Source organism: Scardinius erythrophthalmus, assembly GCF_964197995.2.
Source record: "Scardinius erythrophthalmus genome assembly, chromosome: 2".
NCBI lineage: Eukaryota > Metazoa > Chordata > Actinopteri > Cypriniformes > Leuciscidae > Scardinius > Scardinius erythrophthalmus.
In genome coordinates, this window is record NC_138222.1 from 59,316,594 (window position 1) to 59,334,718 (window position 18,125).

Genomic DNA, 18,125 nt, shown 5'->3' on the forward strand with positions numbered 1-18,125 from the left:
AGTTACAGCACGCATGGAGATGAGAAGGGTGTGTGTGGACTTATCTAACTCTGGGGGATACGGCTAATAAGCTAAAGTCCCAAAAGTCCAAAGTTCCTTTAATGTTTTAAATAGAGGCCATCACAAAAGCAAACTGTTAAACAGTTTTTAGTTTTTTTATATTTTATTTATTTTTTTGTTATGAGCAACCATGGGTATTTTGAAGTTGGGTAAGAATAACTTATTTGACCTTTTTTTTTGTTGCCTATGGCTTGCTCAGTTGGGGATACTTCATTTAATTTAATTAATCAATCAACAATTCTATTGATCAGCATTACCAAACGTGGACGTTTTACACTAGAAACATACATTGATGTATTATTTTAATTGAATACTGTGAAGCTGCTTTGATACAATCTGTATTGTGAAAAGTGCTATATAAATAAAGTTGACTTGACTTTTTTGCTCAATTCTCATTGTCATGGCACTGGTGTTGTGTGACAATCTATTGTTTAGCTCTTACAGGCTGTTATCTGGCTGTTAGCCATTGTCACCAACTAACAATGGTGATGTTAGAGTTGTGCAATAAAATAATAATTCAAGTCCCATTAATGCTTGGTGGTGTCAGGTTAATGTGTATTTGTGTTAGTGTATTTATGTTAATGAGCAAGTGACGTCATTGTCCCTTTAAAGTCCCATTAATGCTTGGTGGTGTCAGGTTAATGTGTATGTGTATTTATGTTAATGAGGAAGTGACGTCATTGTCCCTTTAAAGTCCCATTAATGCTTGGTGGTGTCAGGTTAATGTGTATGTGTATTTATGTTAATGAGGAAGTGACGTCATTGTCCCTTTAAAGTCCCAATTATGTTTGTTTTGGTCCTTATAAGTCACATATTTTTCAAAATGAGAACTGTCTCTATAAACCACAATAGTTTTAGGGTGGTGTGTATCACGCTCAGAAGGGTGTATCTGAAGTCTAAAGTGTCCTGAATTTTTTTCAAATTTTTTTGAGTGTTTTAATCGAACTCTCATAGCTCTAGGACCTCAGGAAAGGGTAGTCCATCTAAACCACCACCGGGCCTGTTTGGAGAAAAAGTCTGGCTAATCCACATAAACCAGTATGTGTGTGTGTGTGTGTGTGTGTGTGTGTGTGTGTGTGTGTGTCTGAAAGAGTTTCCTTAAAATAAGTTCTAAATTCATGACTGAATCTTTCTCGCATACCGTGCGTTACTATGGCAACCTCATCTACAGCATCTGACTACTGTGTTCCTGCTTGTAAGAGTGCGATTAGATCAGAGGATCTCATCCACAGGTGAAGCTCAGAAACAAACATCTCTTTTTTAAAATCACAAAGCATTACGTCTATAACAATGACTGTAAAAAATCCAAACCGGCACATCATGTATGAAAAATCTATCCATCCATCCATCCATCCATCCATCTATCTATCATCTATATCCATCCATCCATCCATATACCCATATATCTTTCCATCCATCCATCCATCCATCCATCCATCTATCTGTCTGTTAGAAATATGTACCGTACCGTGATATATTGTGAACATTGTTAATTATCAAAATATATAATATATCTCCTACAGGCAACTGAAGGATCATCACACTAAAACTGACTCTCAGTAATGAGTTGAGCAGATGCACACACACACACACACACACACACACACACACACACACACACACACACACACACACACACACACACACACACCCACACACACGCACACACCTCCTAGTGCACACCAGAGACCACGTTACAGCTTATTCTTAAAATATCACCTATCATATCACACATACAAAAAGCACTGCAAGGGTACCATGGTACGTAATGGTATACGATGGCAATACTGGCAATACTGTGGGACTGTATGATTAACCACGGACTCTTCATTGTACTCCAACGGTACTTTAAACACCACCATGATACTGCATGAAAGTGTCTAAAAAAACATAGTACCATTTTTGTAAGTGAAGCAAATGTTTATATATAACTGCACATGTACAAACCTATAAACACACATTTACAAACACTTGCGCGCACACACACACACACACACACACACACACACACACACACACAAAGCCGTCCTGAGGCCTATGTGCTCCTCTGGTAGTTTATAGTTGCTGCCCTACATGGACACCGCTTCTGGAATAGCAACTGCCATCTGATCTGAACACACAATCTCTCCCTCGCTCTCGGAAACACTTTCTCTCAGGAAGAATAATACCGAAATAATAAATGACACTAATACACAATAGGTCCTGAAACTTTTTGAAAAATGAGAGCGAGAATCATTTTCTTTTTCAACAAATGATGAACTTGTTTAGCCTTTGAAATATACCATGTTACCAAATTAAGTGCATGGGTTAAACAATTATTTGTGTGATTGTTATTTGCCAGCCATAAATATATTTAAAATATATATAAATTTAACTTAATGAATAAAAACACAATTGTGTACGGTAAATGCAAACTGATTAACCATATCAGAAATAGTGAAAAGTAACTATGATTAAAAAAAATTGCATGCATAATGTTTGCCTCTTCGTTGTAAATAAATCCAGATGTATGAGAGGTTGTTACATTACACAGCACTATAAAACATTCCCACTGCACAAAACCTCACAATACTGAGAATACTTAAATATTTGGGTCAGTTGTTCTCTTAAAATAGATGGCACCTTTTCTCAGAATCAATTTCTCAGGCATCAAAAAAAAAAAAAAAATAATAATAAAAAAAGATATTTCCAATTTAGGAAAAAGTCAAAAACATACACAGTATAAGTTATGACAACATATGTTTTTACATTGCTTTCAGTCATCAAAATAAGTAAAGCAATTGTCAACTTTTTAAATAAGTTATACAAATCAGTTTAATGAAATTTAAGTTGAAATGACGTATATATTTTTATTTATATTTTTAAGTACGGTCAATTTTGGATGTTTAAAGCAGTAATTTATGTTTATATGTTTATATTATTATTTACAACATGATATTTGACTTTTACCATATACACTGTATATGGTAAAAGTCAAATATCAGGTTGTAAATAATAATATTAGTAGTAGCCTAGCCATGGGGAATAATGATAGATTTCTACGCAAATGTCGCCATAGTCTGAATCTGATCCGAAACTCAAAATGTGCCAATGAATTTCAGCATGGAGAACGACTGCCATGTCCTTATGATATCCAACCCCTGACGATGATGAGATCAGAAGCAACGGAAACATTGTAACTCTACTCAGCTACAGAAGTAGAAGCGGCCTTCACAAAAATGACTGGCAGAAAGAAGCGACTTCATACCACCGATAACTCACGTCAACTTAATTTGATCAGCGGTGACTTTTCCCACATGAATACAACAGTTTGTTTGCAAATAAGGTTCTTGACCAGACCAGACAGAGTGTGAAGGATATTTATAATTCACTTGGGCATGAGGATATGTAGGTATTGTTTACATCTTGATGCATGTCAAAGATCATTTCAAGGTCACGAGGTAATATATATACATATATACACAGCAACAATATATTCTTCTTGGAGTCTTGGATATTTTAAATCTGGGCGATGCAGCTAATTTCTTTTTTAATAAAAATTCATTATCTTGATACATTTGTTCAGAAATTAGTTAAAATTCTTGTTTTTAGTCAGTAAGTTGTATTTCACCACTAAATGAACACAAGGAAGAATGTGTAATTGGATTTATTTATATACCAATAAACAGTCATGGACAACATTTACATTGTTTTTGTTTTTCTTTCGCAGAGAAACATTACATTTTTTTTAGGGCTACTAGCATTGAAATGTAGTTTTAAAAACTGATTTGCAGGACGTACGTTTCTATGGTCATTTTTGCTAACGAGATTAAACCAGAAATGCTGTGAAAATACAATGAGAGTCATTGCAAATTTAACCCACTAACAGTTTTTAAGAGACTTAAGAGGAGGAGAAATGAAAAACAAAATAAGGGATCACCACAACACTCAAATATTGCTTAGTGTCATTTAATCTACAAAACATTAGCAAAAATACCACATTATCCTGTTCTAATCATAAAACAAGCCTAACCCTAACCCTAGATGCACCTTCTTATGCTTAAAGGAGCTAAAAGACAATATTTTAATCCTTTAATAAAATCCCAGATGTATTTAGCAAGGTAAGGGCTAATGTAGCTAAACATAACAGTGAAGTTGATAGTTTAGCCACATTAGCAATAGCTAGCTACAGCCAGCAACAACAAACTGTCGTCTTAAAACTGAGATTTCATTTAAATGTTGTAAAAAAAAAAACATTCTACTTTTATAATCCGGGAGCTATGGGATATTTCCCATAGCTGTATGTCCCTCTAGATGGCAGCACTAAGACGCTTCTCTCGGATTCTTTCACTGATGGATGCTATTTCAGAGCAGCCGTTAGGATACCGGGCAGTGTGGTGTCAGCTATTTAAAGCCAGATTGTGAGAGAATTTAAATACAGAATTTACTAGTCAACAGCAGAACGACGCTTAGAAACAATTTGTCTATTTTCTGCTGCCTTTTGACAGATATCAGATGAAACAGCATGTTGACAATCGCTGTATTACTGGGGCTTCTGATATGTGCGCTAGAACAGGTGCAGAACCCCCACCCCCACACAACCCCCATATTCGTTTCATTGCAAAATGATGCACTTTCTATATTTACGCCGTGATATCAGCTCCTTATGCTGATCCTACATGCCTGAGGAGGATGTTTTAAAGACCCTGGACTCAAGTCTTAAACCCATCTAAAAGGCTGATCTGAAGCTTTTCTTCACTGCAATAACATCAAGTTAAAAGCTTATGTTATCTTTTTTTTAAGAACCTTACTGTAATCAGACTTGCATCATTTAATCAACTTTTTATACATTTATAAAAAAAAAGTTACATCATCCAGGGGGCGCTAGTGGGCATGTTATTATTTCCACAAGAGAAATAAAATATCTTGACTGAATTGCAAAAAGTGACTCTTAAAGGGGTAGTTCACCCAAAAATTTTAATTACGACATCATTTACACACCCTGTCGTTCCAAGCCAATAAACTTTCGTTCATCTTCGGACACAAATTAAGATCTTTTTGATGAAATCTGAAAGATTTCTGTCCCTCCATTGACAGCTTTGCAACTACCACTTTGACGCTTCAAAAAGTTCATAAAGAGATCATAACTAATCCATAAGTATTAAAGGGTTTAGTCCAAACTTTCTGAAGAGACTATCACTTTATGTGATTAACAACATTTTTTTTAGGCTTTTATTCACATATAAACATTCATCAACTCACACATAACTTCTGGTAAACTGAAGCTCAAACAAGTTTGCTTGAGGTACGAGAACCAATGAGGTTAATTCTCGTGTTACACAATGTAGCCTAAATTCAATCTGTTTATCAAATAAAGCAATCGAGTCTCTTAAGAAAATTTGGACTAAACCACTAAATTCATTTGGATTCGTTTTACGATCTCTTTAACTTTTTGAGGTGTCAAAGTTTCAGTTGCGTATCTGTCAACAGATGGACAGAAAGCTGTCGGGATTTCAGCTAAAAGATTTTCATTGTGTTCCGAAGATGCAGGAAAGTCTTACGAGATTGGAACGACATGAGGGTGAGTAAATAATGACAGAATTAAAATTTGTGTTGAACTACCCCTTTAAAATACCCTTTTAGTTGGGGGACAGAAAACAAGTATTGACACATGTAGTCCATTGATTACTTCAGGTCTGAGGGGATGGCTATGCTACACCACCATGGGCACCTTGAAAATGTGCGCTATTAAAATAGTGACAACTGACATGGTGCCGTTTTTGAGAGCTGTTGAATAAAGAGGGAGCAACTGCACAGGCAAAAGGAGCTCAGAAAAGACGGCCTTAAGAATGGAGGGAGCGAAGGAGGAATACGGGAGATGGGGCGGCAAGGTTCAGGAGTATTTTTAGGGCATGTTTATTCACAGACTGAAATGAACCCTCCTTGCACTTCTCTTGCTCGCACACCATCTGTTGAAGTCTTTCAGCTTTGTCAGGTCTAGCCAACATCCCACAAGTGTTGGTGAGACACCTTTATTGAGAGTTACTGCACATGCAATTGCTTTTCTACATTATTATCAAGGTCTTTTCATGCAAAAACATTTCTACAATAAAATATTTAAGACAGTTAACAACAATGGGCCATGGTCTTACTAAAAAGATGTACACATCGCCAGTAATGACCATATTTAAAATAATAATAATAATAATAATAAAATCTCCCACTAAGAGTAAGTAAAGCATCTGAAAATAAGGCAACTTGGGAATTAAAAGTGTCCATTTCTATCTTAACAAACGTATCCGTGCCTGACACGACAAACCTGTGGTTTGCAGAGATCAATCAGTGGTTCTTGGCTGACGTCACTTCAGACCGTGGCACGAGCTCCCCTGACGGCTATTAAACGTCACCTGTCATTTCTGTCAGCCAGATGATCTTCAAAAACTTAATCTACTACTTTAACTTCTCTACCTTCACACACAAAGGACGGGGTCACAATAAAGAGCGACGATGTAATCGTTTAAGGCACAGGTAGGTTTAAAAAGACCGTGTTTCCACAGAATGCGTTAAAGTTACGCGCGCTTTTCTGTGAGGTGATTTTACAACTTTTTATGAATTAAACGAATGACGGGGTCCATGTTCGTTAATGCGATTATGAACACGGGTTTATAGAGTCATATAAAACACGGAGACCGAATAAAATTAGCTACAAACTGAATGAGGAGGGCGGGGATGTGGTAAGACAACACTGAGGAAAACTGCGAATGAAACCAACAGCTGCACATCATGTAAACTCGCTTGTCAGGTCGAATCGATGTTAAATGTTCTTAAATCGTATGTAAGTGTTGTACAGTAAGTTTAATAGGCTACCATATTTACTTAAAATTTGACATGGTAATCATAGTCACTACATGTATTCTTACTATGGCAAAATAAATAGATGAATACAGGATTTTCTTAAGGCAATTTAGTAAACTTTTCAGCATCTTCATTATTTTGAGACCATATTATTAACAATTACTGTACTGACAGCATTTTAGCAAAAGCTGGTTAACACAATTAGAAATTGGTATAGCCTAATAAAGATATGATGGTTTTAATTTACACCAAAATTATACATATTGCTACTATAAAATCATACAATGATACAAATGGTGTGATACACAAATTTTGTGATTTATTAATTTTCATTATATAAAAGATAACTTGTATTTTGATAGAATCTACGGTTACCATGGTAAAGTTATACAAATGGTAAATACAATACAAAAAAAAAAAAAACTCAATGTGAATTGATCATGTTTAATTGATTTTCAGGACATTCCTATGAACATACCTTCCTCTGCTGTTTCTCCCAGGCAGGGTCCAGCAGAAGGTCCCTGTCCCAGGTGTCCTCCTGAATCATGTACTCTTCCGTAGTCATGTAGGTGTTGTTATACTGCACCTGTGTCTCAACAATAGTCGCCATCTTTTACTCTTATCCCTCTAACCCCTAATATTAGAAGTTATGTCCCTTGAGCCTTAGGTTGTAAACTAACAATCCTGTCCGTGCGTTAGAGGAGAAACCCCCGCTCAGTGTGTACTTGTATGACCGTGGAGGAAGAGGCCAGACTCCACTCGTCTGAGGTGCCTTTGTGGAGGTGCGAGCAGAACTTCTGCTGCCCAGTGCTACTATCCTGGTCAAAAGTAGCACACGTGACTGCACCCCAATAAATAAGAGAACTAGTCGAGTGGGTGTCGGGTTATGCTACCTAAAAGGTGTGAGAGGCGGGACAGACTGTGAACTGGGACCTATTACTGGAGGCTCTTTTAGTGAAGGGCAGGGAAAGACCTCACACACGCCTACTGGTGCCCTCCACTTAAGAACACCTGTTGTCCTTGGCTTTAGTCTTTATTCTTATCCAAGTAACAGTTCTGGGGCCAGTTTAAACGCATCCAGCTAACTATTATGCACTGAAAAAAGGTGCACAAGCAGTTCCCAGGCCTGTTCAGATTGTTTCCCCTGTAATAAAAAGTAATGTCTGTACCTTTGCTATACATTAATTAATATACACAGTTGTGCTTCTATCTCATTTAGATCAAACAGAAACAAGCCTGTAATATGTTAGAAGAACAATTCAAAGGAAATAATTCTTATGGAAAAACTACTTCAGAAAATAACATTAAGAGATTGTTTTGCAAGCAATCATGTACTTCCTAAACAAGAAAACTAAATCATTCTTAACAATAATGACAAGTAAATGAGCACAACATAACATATGCTGTCGTAGTACTAGTTTATTGCAGTAAGCATGCGATGCCAATCAGTGTTCATGCAGAAGCTGGTGTAGGAGAGTACACTTTACCAGTCGCAAGGTTTTTGCAATATACACACATTAACAAGTCATGCACATATTCATTAGAAGATGATAAAAACAGTACGACCAGCTCATTTCCTATCACCTGCAAAAGAAATAATTCTCGTTTCATACATGAGTTATAAAAATCAGTACTGGAGTTTCCTTTACACTCAGTAGGGGTGTCCTTATAAAGGGTTTAAAAAAAATCCCTAGAAATAAAAAGGAAAAACAAAGGAAAATACTGGAGAATTCTAAAAATAAATGGGACACAAACACTAGAAGTTGTGTTATTGTTATCGTCCAGTTTGTGCAAGAAGGGTGACGATATCTAGGGAGAAAGTAGACGGAGAGAGCATTCTGTTATCCATGGAAAATGTGGAGCGTATACCGTCTAGAGTCAAAGAGACTTAAGCTGGAAGAGTATGTTGGAGAAGGTGAGGGATTCTTTTGATATTACAGAGCTGAGATCCTGAATGGAAGGTTCTTCTCAAACACCGATAGGTATCTATCTGCCACAGACATCTGTCATCATTAACGAATGCCACAGACATCACAGAAATCTGTCAACCACAAATATCTGCATGTCAAAGATCTTCATACCACTGACATAGGGAGTATCATGGTTACTCTGCCTATGAATAACAGATATATCTTATTTCAGGTAATGGACAGTTCCTCACCCTCCAGAATAAGATCTAAAATTGAGGTAATCTTGTCCTTATTACATCGTTTCTACAGGCAAAGGTAAATAGTCACTATGGACTTGCTTCCGTAGACACAAAAAGCAATGCAGATGTGTGTGACAATGCATGTGAAGATGCTACATGTCTTGGCATGTTTTGGTATAGGAAAGAAGAATCATCACCTCATGTGGCTGTAAAATCAAGAACAACAGCACCTTCTAGTGAGATAAACCAAACTTAACTATCATGCTCCCTCTGGAGGAAAGGTCCTGTAAGTAGCCCTCAGGCAGCTCAGGTTCAGCAGTGGTTTCCCCCCCTCATCTAAATCCACTTGTTTTATAGGACATTCGCCTACCAGGTATGTAATCTAAATCGTACATTCAACTATTTCAGACACAAACATCATATCAGACTCTCATTTGAACAGGTAACAATGTAGCTTTCAGATTAACATGTTTTTTTTTTTTTTTATCTGACAAAAAAATTGGGGGTAAACCCTACCTATTTGGGATGACTTTGCCTATTGTCAATCTAGGAGGCAAAAGCAGAGGTTTATTGTAAGAATGACTTGCTGGGTTTTGACTCAGCAATTTATCAAAGTCAAGCACTGCCCTCCAAGATAAGGGTTGCCAAGTGTCACTGAGTCCAAATGAGAGTCTTGCGAATAAAATCTTGGCCAGTGCCTCGTGTCTAGTCACAGAGCTTTTGGGGATGCGTTCAAGCAGTGGTTAACACTGAACAAACGTAACAACTGGGGATGCGGCGAGGGCGGCGGTGAGCTGGGCGTTAACGGCGAGACGACTCGAGGAAGCCTGGGGGTTAAATCAAATAAACAAACTAAAAAGGCACATGGAAGAGGGGCCAAGTGAGGTTGACGATATTGGAGGAACTCTTGAGCAAGGTCCACATCTGCCAAGCCTTCAAGTGACTCACAAGCACTCACCTTTATCAGCCAGCCTTACTTAAGCCACGCTTATTTAAAGCAGTCTTTAATGCACTGACTAATAATTCCATTCATTCAACCGCTTTTATCCACATTCTCTCCGAAGCTAAACCAACAGATCAATTATTAGAGCACCAAGCACCAAAAGCCATTACCGAGACACACTAACCACCGAAGCAGTAAATAGTCACCCCCGCCGCCACGCCTTTTGCCAGTGACAGATAGTAGTGTAACACTGGTGTTTAGAGAAACCCATTGGGTATAGCAATGGTGACGAGAGGTGAGGAATCTACAAGAGGGGTGGGGTGGTGGTGAGGAGAAATACAGCGGATACACGGTCAGGCGCAAACGCTATCGGGGAGGACGACAGGTAGAAAGGGGGCGAGGCGCAGTGCGTTTACCTGAATGGAGTCAGAGAGACCTTCTCGATCATTGCGAGACGCTAACTTTCTTCCCCCCAAACCAGCACTGCGTATGGTGTCCACAGTTCCTTAGGGACCTAGTTAAGTTGGAACAGTCACATCAGAAAGCGTTTGTTTTTTGAGGGGGGGTGAAACAAGAAAACAAAAAAGAAACATGCACAATGGAAGCAGATGCGAGCGAAGCCTTGTGGGGGATATCTTGAATTACGTACAAATACCAGAAAAGGAATTGTAAAATGGTTTTAAAGTGTGGGTGCCTCCTGACACTCACACATGAACATGTTTTACAGTATGCTTGCGTCATAAAAGCATAGTCATCATCGTGCCACACTCCTGTTAAAGAAGCTGCATGGGACTATGGGTGGTTAAAAAGTACCAAAAGTTGGGCTGAAGATTTTGCTGCTCCTGGGGAAGGGGTTTGGGATGGTGTGTGCAGCTGGGGGGGTATAGAGTGGGGTTGCCCCCAGACTTACCCCATCCATAGTGACAGGGGTGAGATTGGGATCAGTCTCTAGTCCTTTAGCTTCTTTTCGGGGCTCCGATTCATACGAGTCTGGTCGTTTCACAAAGGAAAAACAATCATGAAACATCAAAAGGCAAGAATAGCTAAAGCTCCAAGCAAAAGCTCTCGAGTTTCCTCTGTAAATGATCAGGCAGGCTCTTTATTTTTTGAAGGCGTGTTAAAGTCAGTAAAGATCGTGTACAGATCTTTAAGTCTTCTCTTCTGAGAACACTTGTGGCAAAAACAGTTACCGTAAACTACAAACATGAATGTCAATGCAAAACGTTTTCTAAGATCACATTCACACACTGGCATCCTCAGCACGTAGGTGCGAACAGGGGCACGGTAAACAAATGAAATACTGTCACTAAATGAGAGGCAGATGCAAAGAGAGATGGAGAGAGATGCAGTGAGGGTCATCTATGGAGTTGCAGCAGCGAAATGAGCAGGAAGACTGAAAGAAACTGATAGGAATCTCCCAATTTCATTTAATCCCAAATCACAGCACCACAGAAAATACAGCACTTTCGTGTAGCCTTAATCCAGTTTCACATTTTAAGACTACAGATAAAAAATAGCAAACTTGAATACATTTCACTACTAAGGCATATGAATCATAGGCCACTCATGATTTTGGCGGGTTTTTTTCTAGAAAAAAGAGAATTTTGGCTATAAACAATCATTGTGGAAAAAAGCCACAAGAAAGAACATTTCGTCTCTCTTATAGCTGTAAACAAAAGTTAAAAATTAAGCAGAGTATTTCTCTTTAAAATGATATGCGAGTCCCTTGTCACTTTTTATAAAAACATGATAGCATTAATAAAAGACACTTACAAAAACAGATTCTACAATGCATCTTGGCAGTTAAGTTGGCGAGCATAGAGATGCTCCCATAAGACAGATCCCAGCTAAGGCTGACTAGCTAAACCTTCCTCTGATTGGCTGCCCATACATCACCATATCTACGGAAGTAGCTACATCAAAGTTGGAGGGGAGAGAAGTCACAGTGTCTTTCAGCTTTCAGGATGGGTGGACAGGGATGGAAGGGTGGGGTTAAAGGTCATCACTAAATTTTCTCCCATCTGAGGTGTAAGGGATGCGTATGTATGTGCGTGTGGGTCGAGGTCGCTTCCCTGTTCACATGTGCCTTCCTGTTGTGTCAACCAATGGAAAGCATACACGCTACACCAGTCCCAGAGAAAAACAAGAAACACACAAAGACATGTGAAATACTTTTCCAACCCTGGTCCTACACTTCACACACCTTTGGAGTAAACATACATTCAACTTATTTAAATGTTCTTGAAATGCACTGAAATCTAACATCTTAACTAAATGAGTGTGTAAACTGGTTCATATAACTATAATAATCAAGCAATATTTAAAAATATCAAGTCCAGTATTCATTCATAGGCTACAAACACTTAATATAAAAGTTAAAAAGCATCATGGCTAGTGCCTAATCTACCCCTCAAAACTAACTGGCTATTAGATTGAAGGTTTCTTTAAACAGACAATGTGTTATATTGGTTTAGTGTGCAGGAATGAGAGCATGCAGTTTCCCTTTTCAAGCCCTGACTACACTGGGTGTGTGTGTGAGATCAGAACCAAGGTTAGAGACTCCAGTCTATAGTTAAAACTGACACAGCCACCGTCTTAAACCCAAGCACACACGTCAAACATACACCTGTGGCTTCTTTCTGACACACACACACTTGCAGCACAAGGAAAGGAGAGGCAGAGAGGACGTGGAGCACACTATCGGAAGGGTGTTTCAGGGGTGTGTAGGGCGAGTTCGGGGCGGCGGAGGAGGGGCTCCTTGTGCGACGGCGGTATCGGCGGTGGCTCATACACGCGAGGTGTTGCCATTGCGATGGCAGGCACGGAGGCGGCGGGCAGGACTGGCCTGAGGGACTCGAGCGTTGCCACCTGCTGAGCCGGGACACCGGGCAAAGCCTGCAGTGCGGACATTGCTGCAAGGTGGTTGGGAGGTGGATACGCATACTGGTATTGTTGGTATTGTTGGTATTGCTGCAGCTGCTGGTACTGCTGGTAGTATTCTGCGTAATACCTGTGAGAAATGGAGGAGAGAAAACACACATGCACATCCACGCAGACAGGAAAAGAGAGACAGAAACCATGCATATACAAATGAATGTATACACCATTAGACAGGGACAGACACAGAAACACATTTACACACATATACACACACACACACACACACATCACTGACACTGTAAATCGGAACTAAAACAGCCAACATTTTGAAATGTACAAACTTTTGCTGTAATTGTTTATTATAGCCGTGTTTCCATCGCAGAAACTTTCACCAGGAACTAAGGACTTTGGGGTGGTACTCGGTGTGTTTCCACCGCAGGAACCAGGGTCTAAATGAAGTTCCGGGTAAATATTTCCCGCTCCGAAAATCCCTGCTTGCGAGGTACTTCTTTTTCAAAGTTCAGGAACCTTCAGGGGTGGGACTTGGGCGCTGAATGCCGCATTTTGATTCAGCATTTTATTTCAATCACCCTTTTTTCAAATCTGTTGCGGTGCGTGCAGGAACAGTTGTTTGCAATTCAAGTGGACCGACGACGAGGTTCAGGCTTTATTAAGCTTTAATTCAGAGCGGGAACAGTAAAGTAGCGTGCAGTCCTACGTCACCAGAATAATTTGCCTAATCGCCATGGTACTTTAGACCGCGGTGGAAACGCAGACAGCAACAGGTCTGGCGGGGAAAAAAGTTCCTGGGAGTATTTACATTATGTGTAAATAGTCATAATTTTTCCTGATAATTTCGGTGGAAACGCAGCTTCTGTGTCTTTAATTGAAATAATTTAACTGAAAACTCACCTGGCTATAGGGTCGTCCTCCTGTGCGGCGGCTTCCTCTCGACCTGCAGGTGTGGGCAACAAGGCTCTGCGCTTGGCCCTCTGGTACATAAATGGTTTCATAACAGGGTCAGGCAGAAGTGGGGCAGATCTTCTTAGTGGACTCCGGTCCCTCTCGCCAGACTTTGAGCTAGCCTGTTGCTGTTCAGCTAGCACTTGCTGTCCTTGTGCAAAATAGTGTGCCCTTGCTGCCTCAAAGAAAGCTGCGGTGTCAGCTGCCCCAAGAGCCCCGTAAGCCGGGGACGTGCTGTAGAGAGCCGGTGCTACCGTATAAGCTGGGTTAACAGCAGTACCTCCTGGTACCTCCATGCTCGGCGCTGCAGTTAGAAACACTTGATTTGCCATGGCGGGCGTGTAAACCTGTTGACCGTATGCAGCGGCGGCTGCTGCGGCGGCTGCGACTGCGCCACTCGTCATCTGCCCATAGAAAGCTGGGTTAACGGAGCCATACATCTGTGCGGCAGCTGCGGCAGCACTGTTATTGAGAGCCTGATTTGCAACTGTCCCACCGTAGAGCTGATTGGCAACCGTACCGTACACTTGACTAGCTAGTGCTCCGTAGACGGCGGGTGCCACCGTGGTTCCACCTTCAGCTCTTGCACCAGCAGCTGTAAGTCCAGTCAAAGCAGCATAGGTGGGGTCAAAAGTTGAGGTGTTGTATACCGAATTGTGGACGCTCTGTTGAACCTGTAGCGGGAGGCCGGCGGCGGCAGCAGCGGCAGCTGCTAACACGGCTGCTTGGCTCTGGTACTGCTCCAGGGTGGGCTTCCCAGCTGGGCATTCACCTGCATAGTGACCCTGTTTTCCGCAGCTGACACATGGGATTTTCCCAGTTGGAGCCTGCTTGCTTGGCTGAACTTTGGACAGCTCCACGGAAAGTGGTCGTCCTTTGAAAGAGGTCCCGTGCAAAGCCTCAATAGCCTGCAGTGCATCTTCCTTGTTCTCCATGTGTACAAAAGCATAACCTAATAAAGGAGAAGACAGGAGTGTTATTATTCAGGATTACCCACACTTTAAATCAGGTGAAGCCAACCCAGCTCCTGAAGAGATTCCTTACTGCAGACTTCAGTTTCAACCTTGGTCTGACATATCTGCCTGTTATTTTAGCTCAAATCAGTCCAAATCTGATTTTTGTGCTTATCCGATTGAAAATCTGATCGGAATTAGCTAATGTGAACAGCAAAAAAAAAAAAAAAAAAAAAAAAATTCACATGAAATGCGATTTTTACAAATTCGTTTCAAGCTACATCCACATGTGGTTTGATATCCTATTCAAATCGCATTTCTGGGAATCCGTTAAGTCTGACCGCTCTGATCAGGTTTCGCGTGGTTTATGTGACACTCGCGCCACGTAAAATGTAAACATCAGACATTGTGATAGGAAACATGCTGAAAGTCGCTGCCAAAACAATGCTGTGTTGTTGCAGTTTCGGACGAGCAGAAAATGACAATATAACGTAGACATATTTTGCCATAAATTTTTTTTAAAAATTTGTTTAAAAAAAAATTGACATAAGAAGACATACTCCAGTGCACAGCTACACATTTCCATGTTGTAAGATTTAAATAAGACAACATCTCTGTTGCAAACCCCTCCATTTTGCAGTTGTTGTTTTTGGCGTATGCCTACCAACACAACGTCATTGTCATAGAAATCAATGCAGATATTCCAGAAAACTAAAGTCAAACACAATTCGGATCTGAACAGTTGCGATTACACAATGTGGATATCTTTAATTTTAGATCAGATTCCAATGGGAAACACAAATAATCGGATTTGGACTGACAGTGTGAACGTAGCCTTTAAAGTAGTCCTGAGCACCTCAGGTGTGTTTGATTAGGGTTGTAGCTGAACTCTGAAGGATAGTAGCCCTCCATGAGCCGGGCTGGGGGTCGGGGTTTTGCAACTACCGTACTCTCTTACCTTTCACCTTATCACACTCCAAAACTTTCCCAAAGGTCTGAAACAGCTCCTGGAGGTCTTCTGTGGTGCACATACTACTCAGATTACCCACAAACACCTTCGTCGAGTGGAGTGGGCGTCCTCGGGACTCTTCGACCACGAGGTTACGACCTTTGAACTCTCGGCCATTGAGCTCCCGAATGGCACGTTCAGCAGCGCCCTCTCCTTGAAGGTGTACGAAAGCAAACTGCCTCAAAACGCTACAGCTAACAACCTGGCCGTATGACTCAAAGATGGCTGACAGTTCTTCTTGCGTGGTATCCAGGGCCAGATTCCCTACGAAGAGCTTAACCGTGTGGCCCTTATCCATTGTGCTGAAATGAGTAAAAGACAATTTTGACACATCAGACAAGGACATAAAAGCATGTGTAAGTACAATTTGAAAAGTGAGGGGTAAGTATCCCCTTACAAAATGGGACAGTGATGACATCAGATATTAATTATTCCATTCACAGTCTTATAGTACTCTGAAATAAATACCATGATGTTTGTGATCGTGAATGATTATCGTACTCAAGTGCTTCATACCATACCAAGGTAATTATATGGTAATTATGAATGAAAATGAGTATGAAAATTTTGGCCGATATAACCGACAGTTATTTATATTTGACAATGGATAACTGATATATTGGCCAATAAATCGATGCAAATTTTTATATAATTTTTGAGCCTGATTACAAAAAATTCTTACCCTTAAATCCATGTCCCAAGCACACAATTATAATGATGTCCTAGGCTATATGACAGACTTGCAGAAGAAGTTAAATTAAGTTTGCATGTTGCACTTAACTGTATTTTCCTTTTTTGAAGTGATTCCAATCATATTTCTAGCAATTTAAAAACATAATGGTGAACAGCCGAAGTGTCTCAGCTGAAGGAAATAATACATTTTTTTTATCGGCTTTAAGATAATTGGCCAAATTTTCTTATCAGGCCAATAACGATAACATTACTAGACATTTATAAGCCGATACAGTATATTGTGCATTCCTAATAGTAATACCATGGTTTTCAGACATTTCCGCAAAACAACAACAACATATCGTTTTGCACTTTATTGTTAGTATTATTTCCCATTAATTGGGGAAAACTTGTATAGATTTACAAAGGTGGGGAGAGAGTCCTTAGCGAAAACAACATCATGTGTTAATTCGATGTTGTTTGTGTGACACAAGTCCTAAGTAACAGATGACACCATTTGTCATAATATCTTTAAATAAAATACATATCACAATTAAATTTAGTCCTAACACATTAACAACATAACATTATTCAGCACACACAAAACAAAGAAATATATCGATGAAACATTTATTCAGCATTTAATGAAAAGAATGTGTTGCAGTTGCAGTCACAAAGCCACAGTAATCTGGTGACGCAGAGTAAACACGTTCACTTCCTCAATCTAACAGCTCACGGAACAAACACACACACAAACATCACACTAAAGGATAACCGTTTTGTTCAAACCCTGACACATCCTTCAAACCCATTTCTAAATGTATAAATGTGTGAGAAACGCTGACTCGTCGTTCTCTTTATAGCGCTCCGGCGTCAACAACACGAGTAGCGCGTGTCGACTGATTTACTGAATGTAACATTTCTGACACCAGATGTTTACAAAACACTCACAATCTCTTCCGTCATCAACACCACAAATGTCCGCGATGCAACTACATAGTTTTATATTTTCACTGTAAATTATTGCGTGCATTTTTCTATCATTCTTTCCAAAATAAATCTCTAGATGACTCATTTAGGGAGGATTTTTTTGGAGTGTCCCCGCGCCCCCAAAACCCTTTGCGTTTCTCTATAAATCACACCGCGAGCTCGGCTACATCATTCCGTGTTTCATTGGCAATCGTTACCTATTGGTTCTATATGATGAATTATGGAATTGCTTAAAACATAAACAAATATAGAGAGGAAAAAATCTTCCATCTTACCTAAGCGGTGCGGGGTTTCAAAATGGTCGGTCCACTTCCGTTCTTTAGAAACGCTCTCATTCTTCAGCAGAGGACTGAGTGAGCGCGTGCTGATGCATTCACACACACACACACACACACACACACACACACACACACACTGCGCGTGCATCTCCATTGCATGCATCATTTTTGTGTTTTCATTGTAAACAGGAATTTAACAAACCTTAACTCAAAGCAAGCAGAGACCTTGCACTAAAGTATTTTAAATGCACCAACCACAGAATTCTTAAAATCATAGATTTGTTGCTGTTTTGTTAAATTCTCTGAATCTGATATGCATGCACTGTAAGCAACTTTGGATTGTTTTTTCATAAATAAGAATACAGTCAGTTTTTTATACCACAATAAATGAATG

The 18,125-nt window shown here is 39.9% G+C and overlaps 2 protein-coding genes across 6 annotated transcripts in view; both read right to left on the reverse strand.

Moving 5' to 3' along the window:
• The window catches only part of actn3b (actinin alpha 3b), a 60,880-nt gene extending 53,234 nt beyond the window's left edge, over nt 1-7,646 (reverse strand). Inside the window, exon 1 of the mRNA XM_081358677.1 lies at nt 7,373-7,646. Within this exon, the coding sequence (XP_081214803.1) occupies nt 7,373-7,504 (132 nt within the window). The 5' untranslated portion in view covers nt 7,505-7,646. The remainder of the gene's footprint in view (nt 1-7,372) is intronic.
• Nucleotides 7,647-7,912: 266 nt separating this feature from the next.
• On the reverse strand, nt 7,913-17,820 carry rbm14b (RNA binding motif protein 14b). Of its 5 annotated transcripts, none has more exons than XR_014029564.1 (7): nt 17,729-17,820; nt 15,741-16,093; nt 13,779-14,781; nt 12,832-12,996; nt 10,897-10,976; nt 10,403-10,500; nt 7,913-8,038 (listed from the first exon to the last, which is right to left on the reverse strand). XR_014029564.1 is itself a non-coding variant. In XM_081358679.1 (5 exons), the coding sequence occupies exons 2-5, from the start codon at nt 16,087-16,089 to the stop codon at nt 11,939-11,941; spliced, it is 1,740 nt and encodes a 579-aa protein (XP_081214805.1). In that variant the 5' UTR covers nt 16,090-16,093; nt 17,729-17,820; the 3' UTR covers nt 8,303-11,938. The 5 variants fall into 5 exon arrangements, 1 of the variants encoding a protein (XP_081214805.1); XR_014029565.1 differs by lacking the exon at nt 7,913-8,038 and adding an exon at nt 8,295-8,935; XR_014029566.1 differs by lacking the exon at nt 7,913-8,038 and adding an exon at nt 8,295-8,935 and having other exon boundaries at nt 12,778-12,996.
• Nucleotides 17,821-18,125: the final 305 nt, after the last annotated feature.

Coding starts and splice junctions, on each gene's coding strand:
- rbm14b (XM_081358679.1), bottom strand. CDS start 16,089: ATGGATAAGGGCCACACGGTTAAGCTCTTCGTAGGGAATCTGGCCCTG. Junction 12,997..13,778: donor GAGGACGACCCTATAGCCAG/GTGAGTTTTCAG, acceptor CATTTCTCACAG/GTATTACGCAGAATACTACC. Junction 12,108..12,777: donor GCAATGGCAACACCTCGCGT/GTATGAGCCACC, acceptor GGACTGGTGTAG/CGTGTATGCTTTCCATTGGT.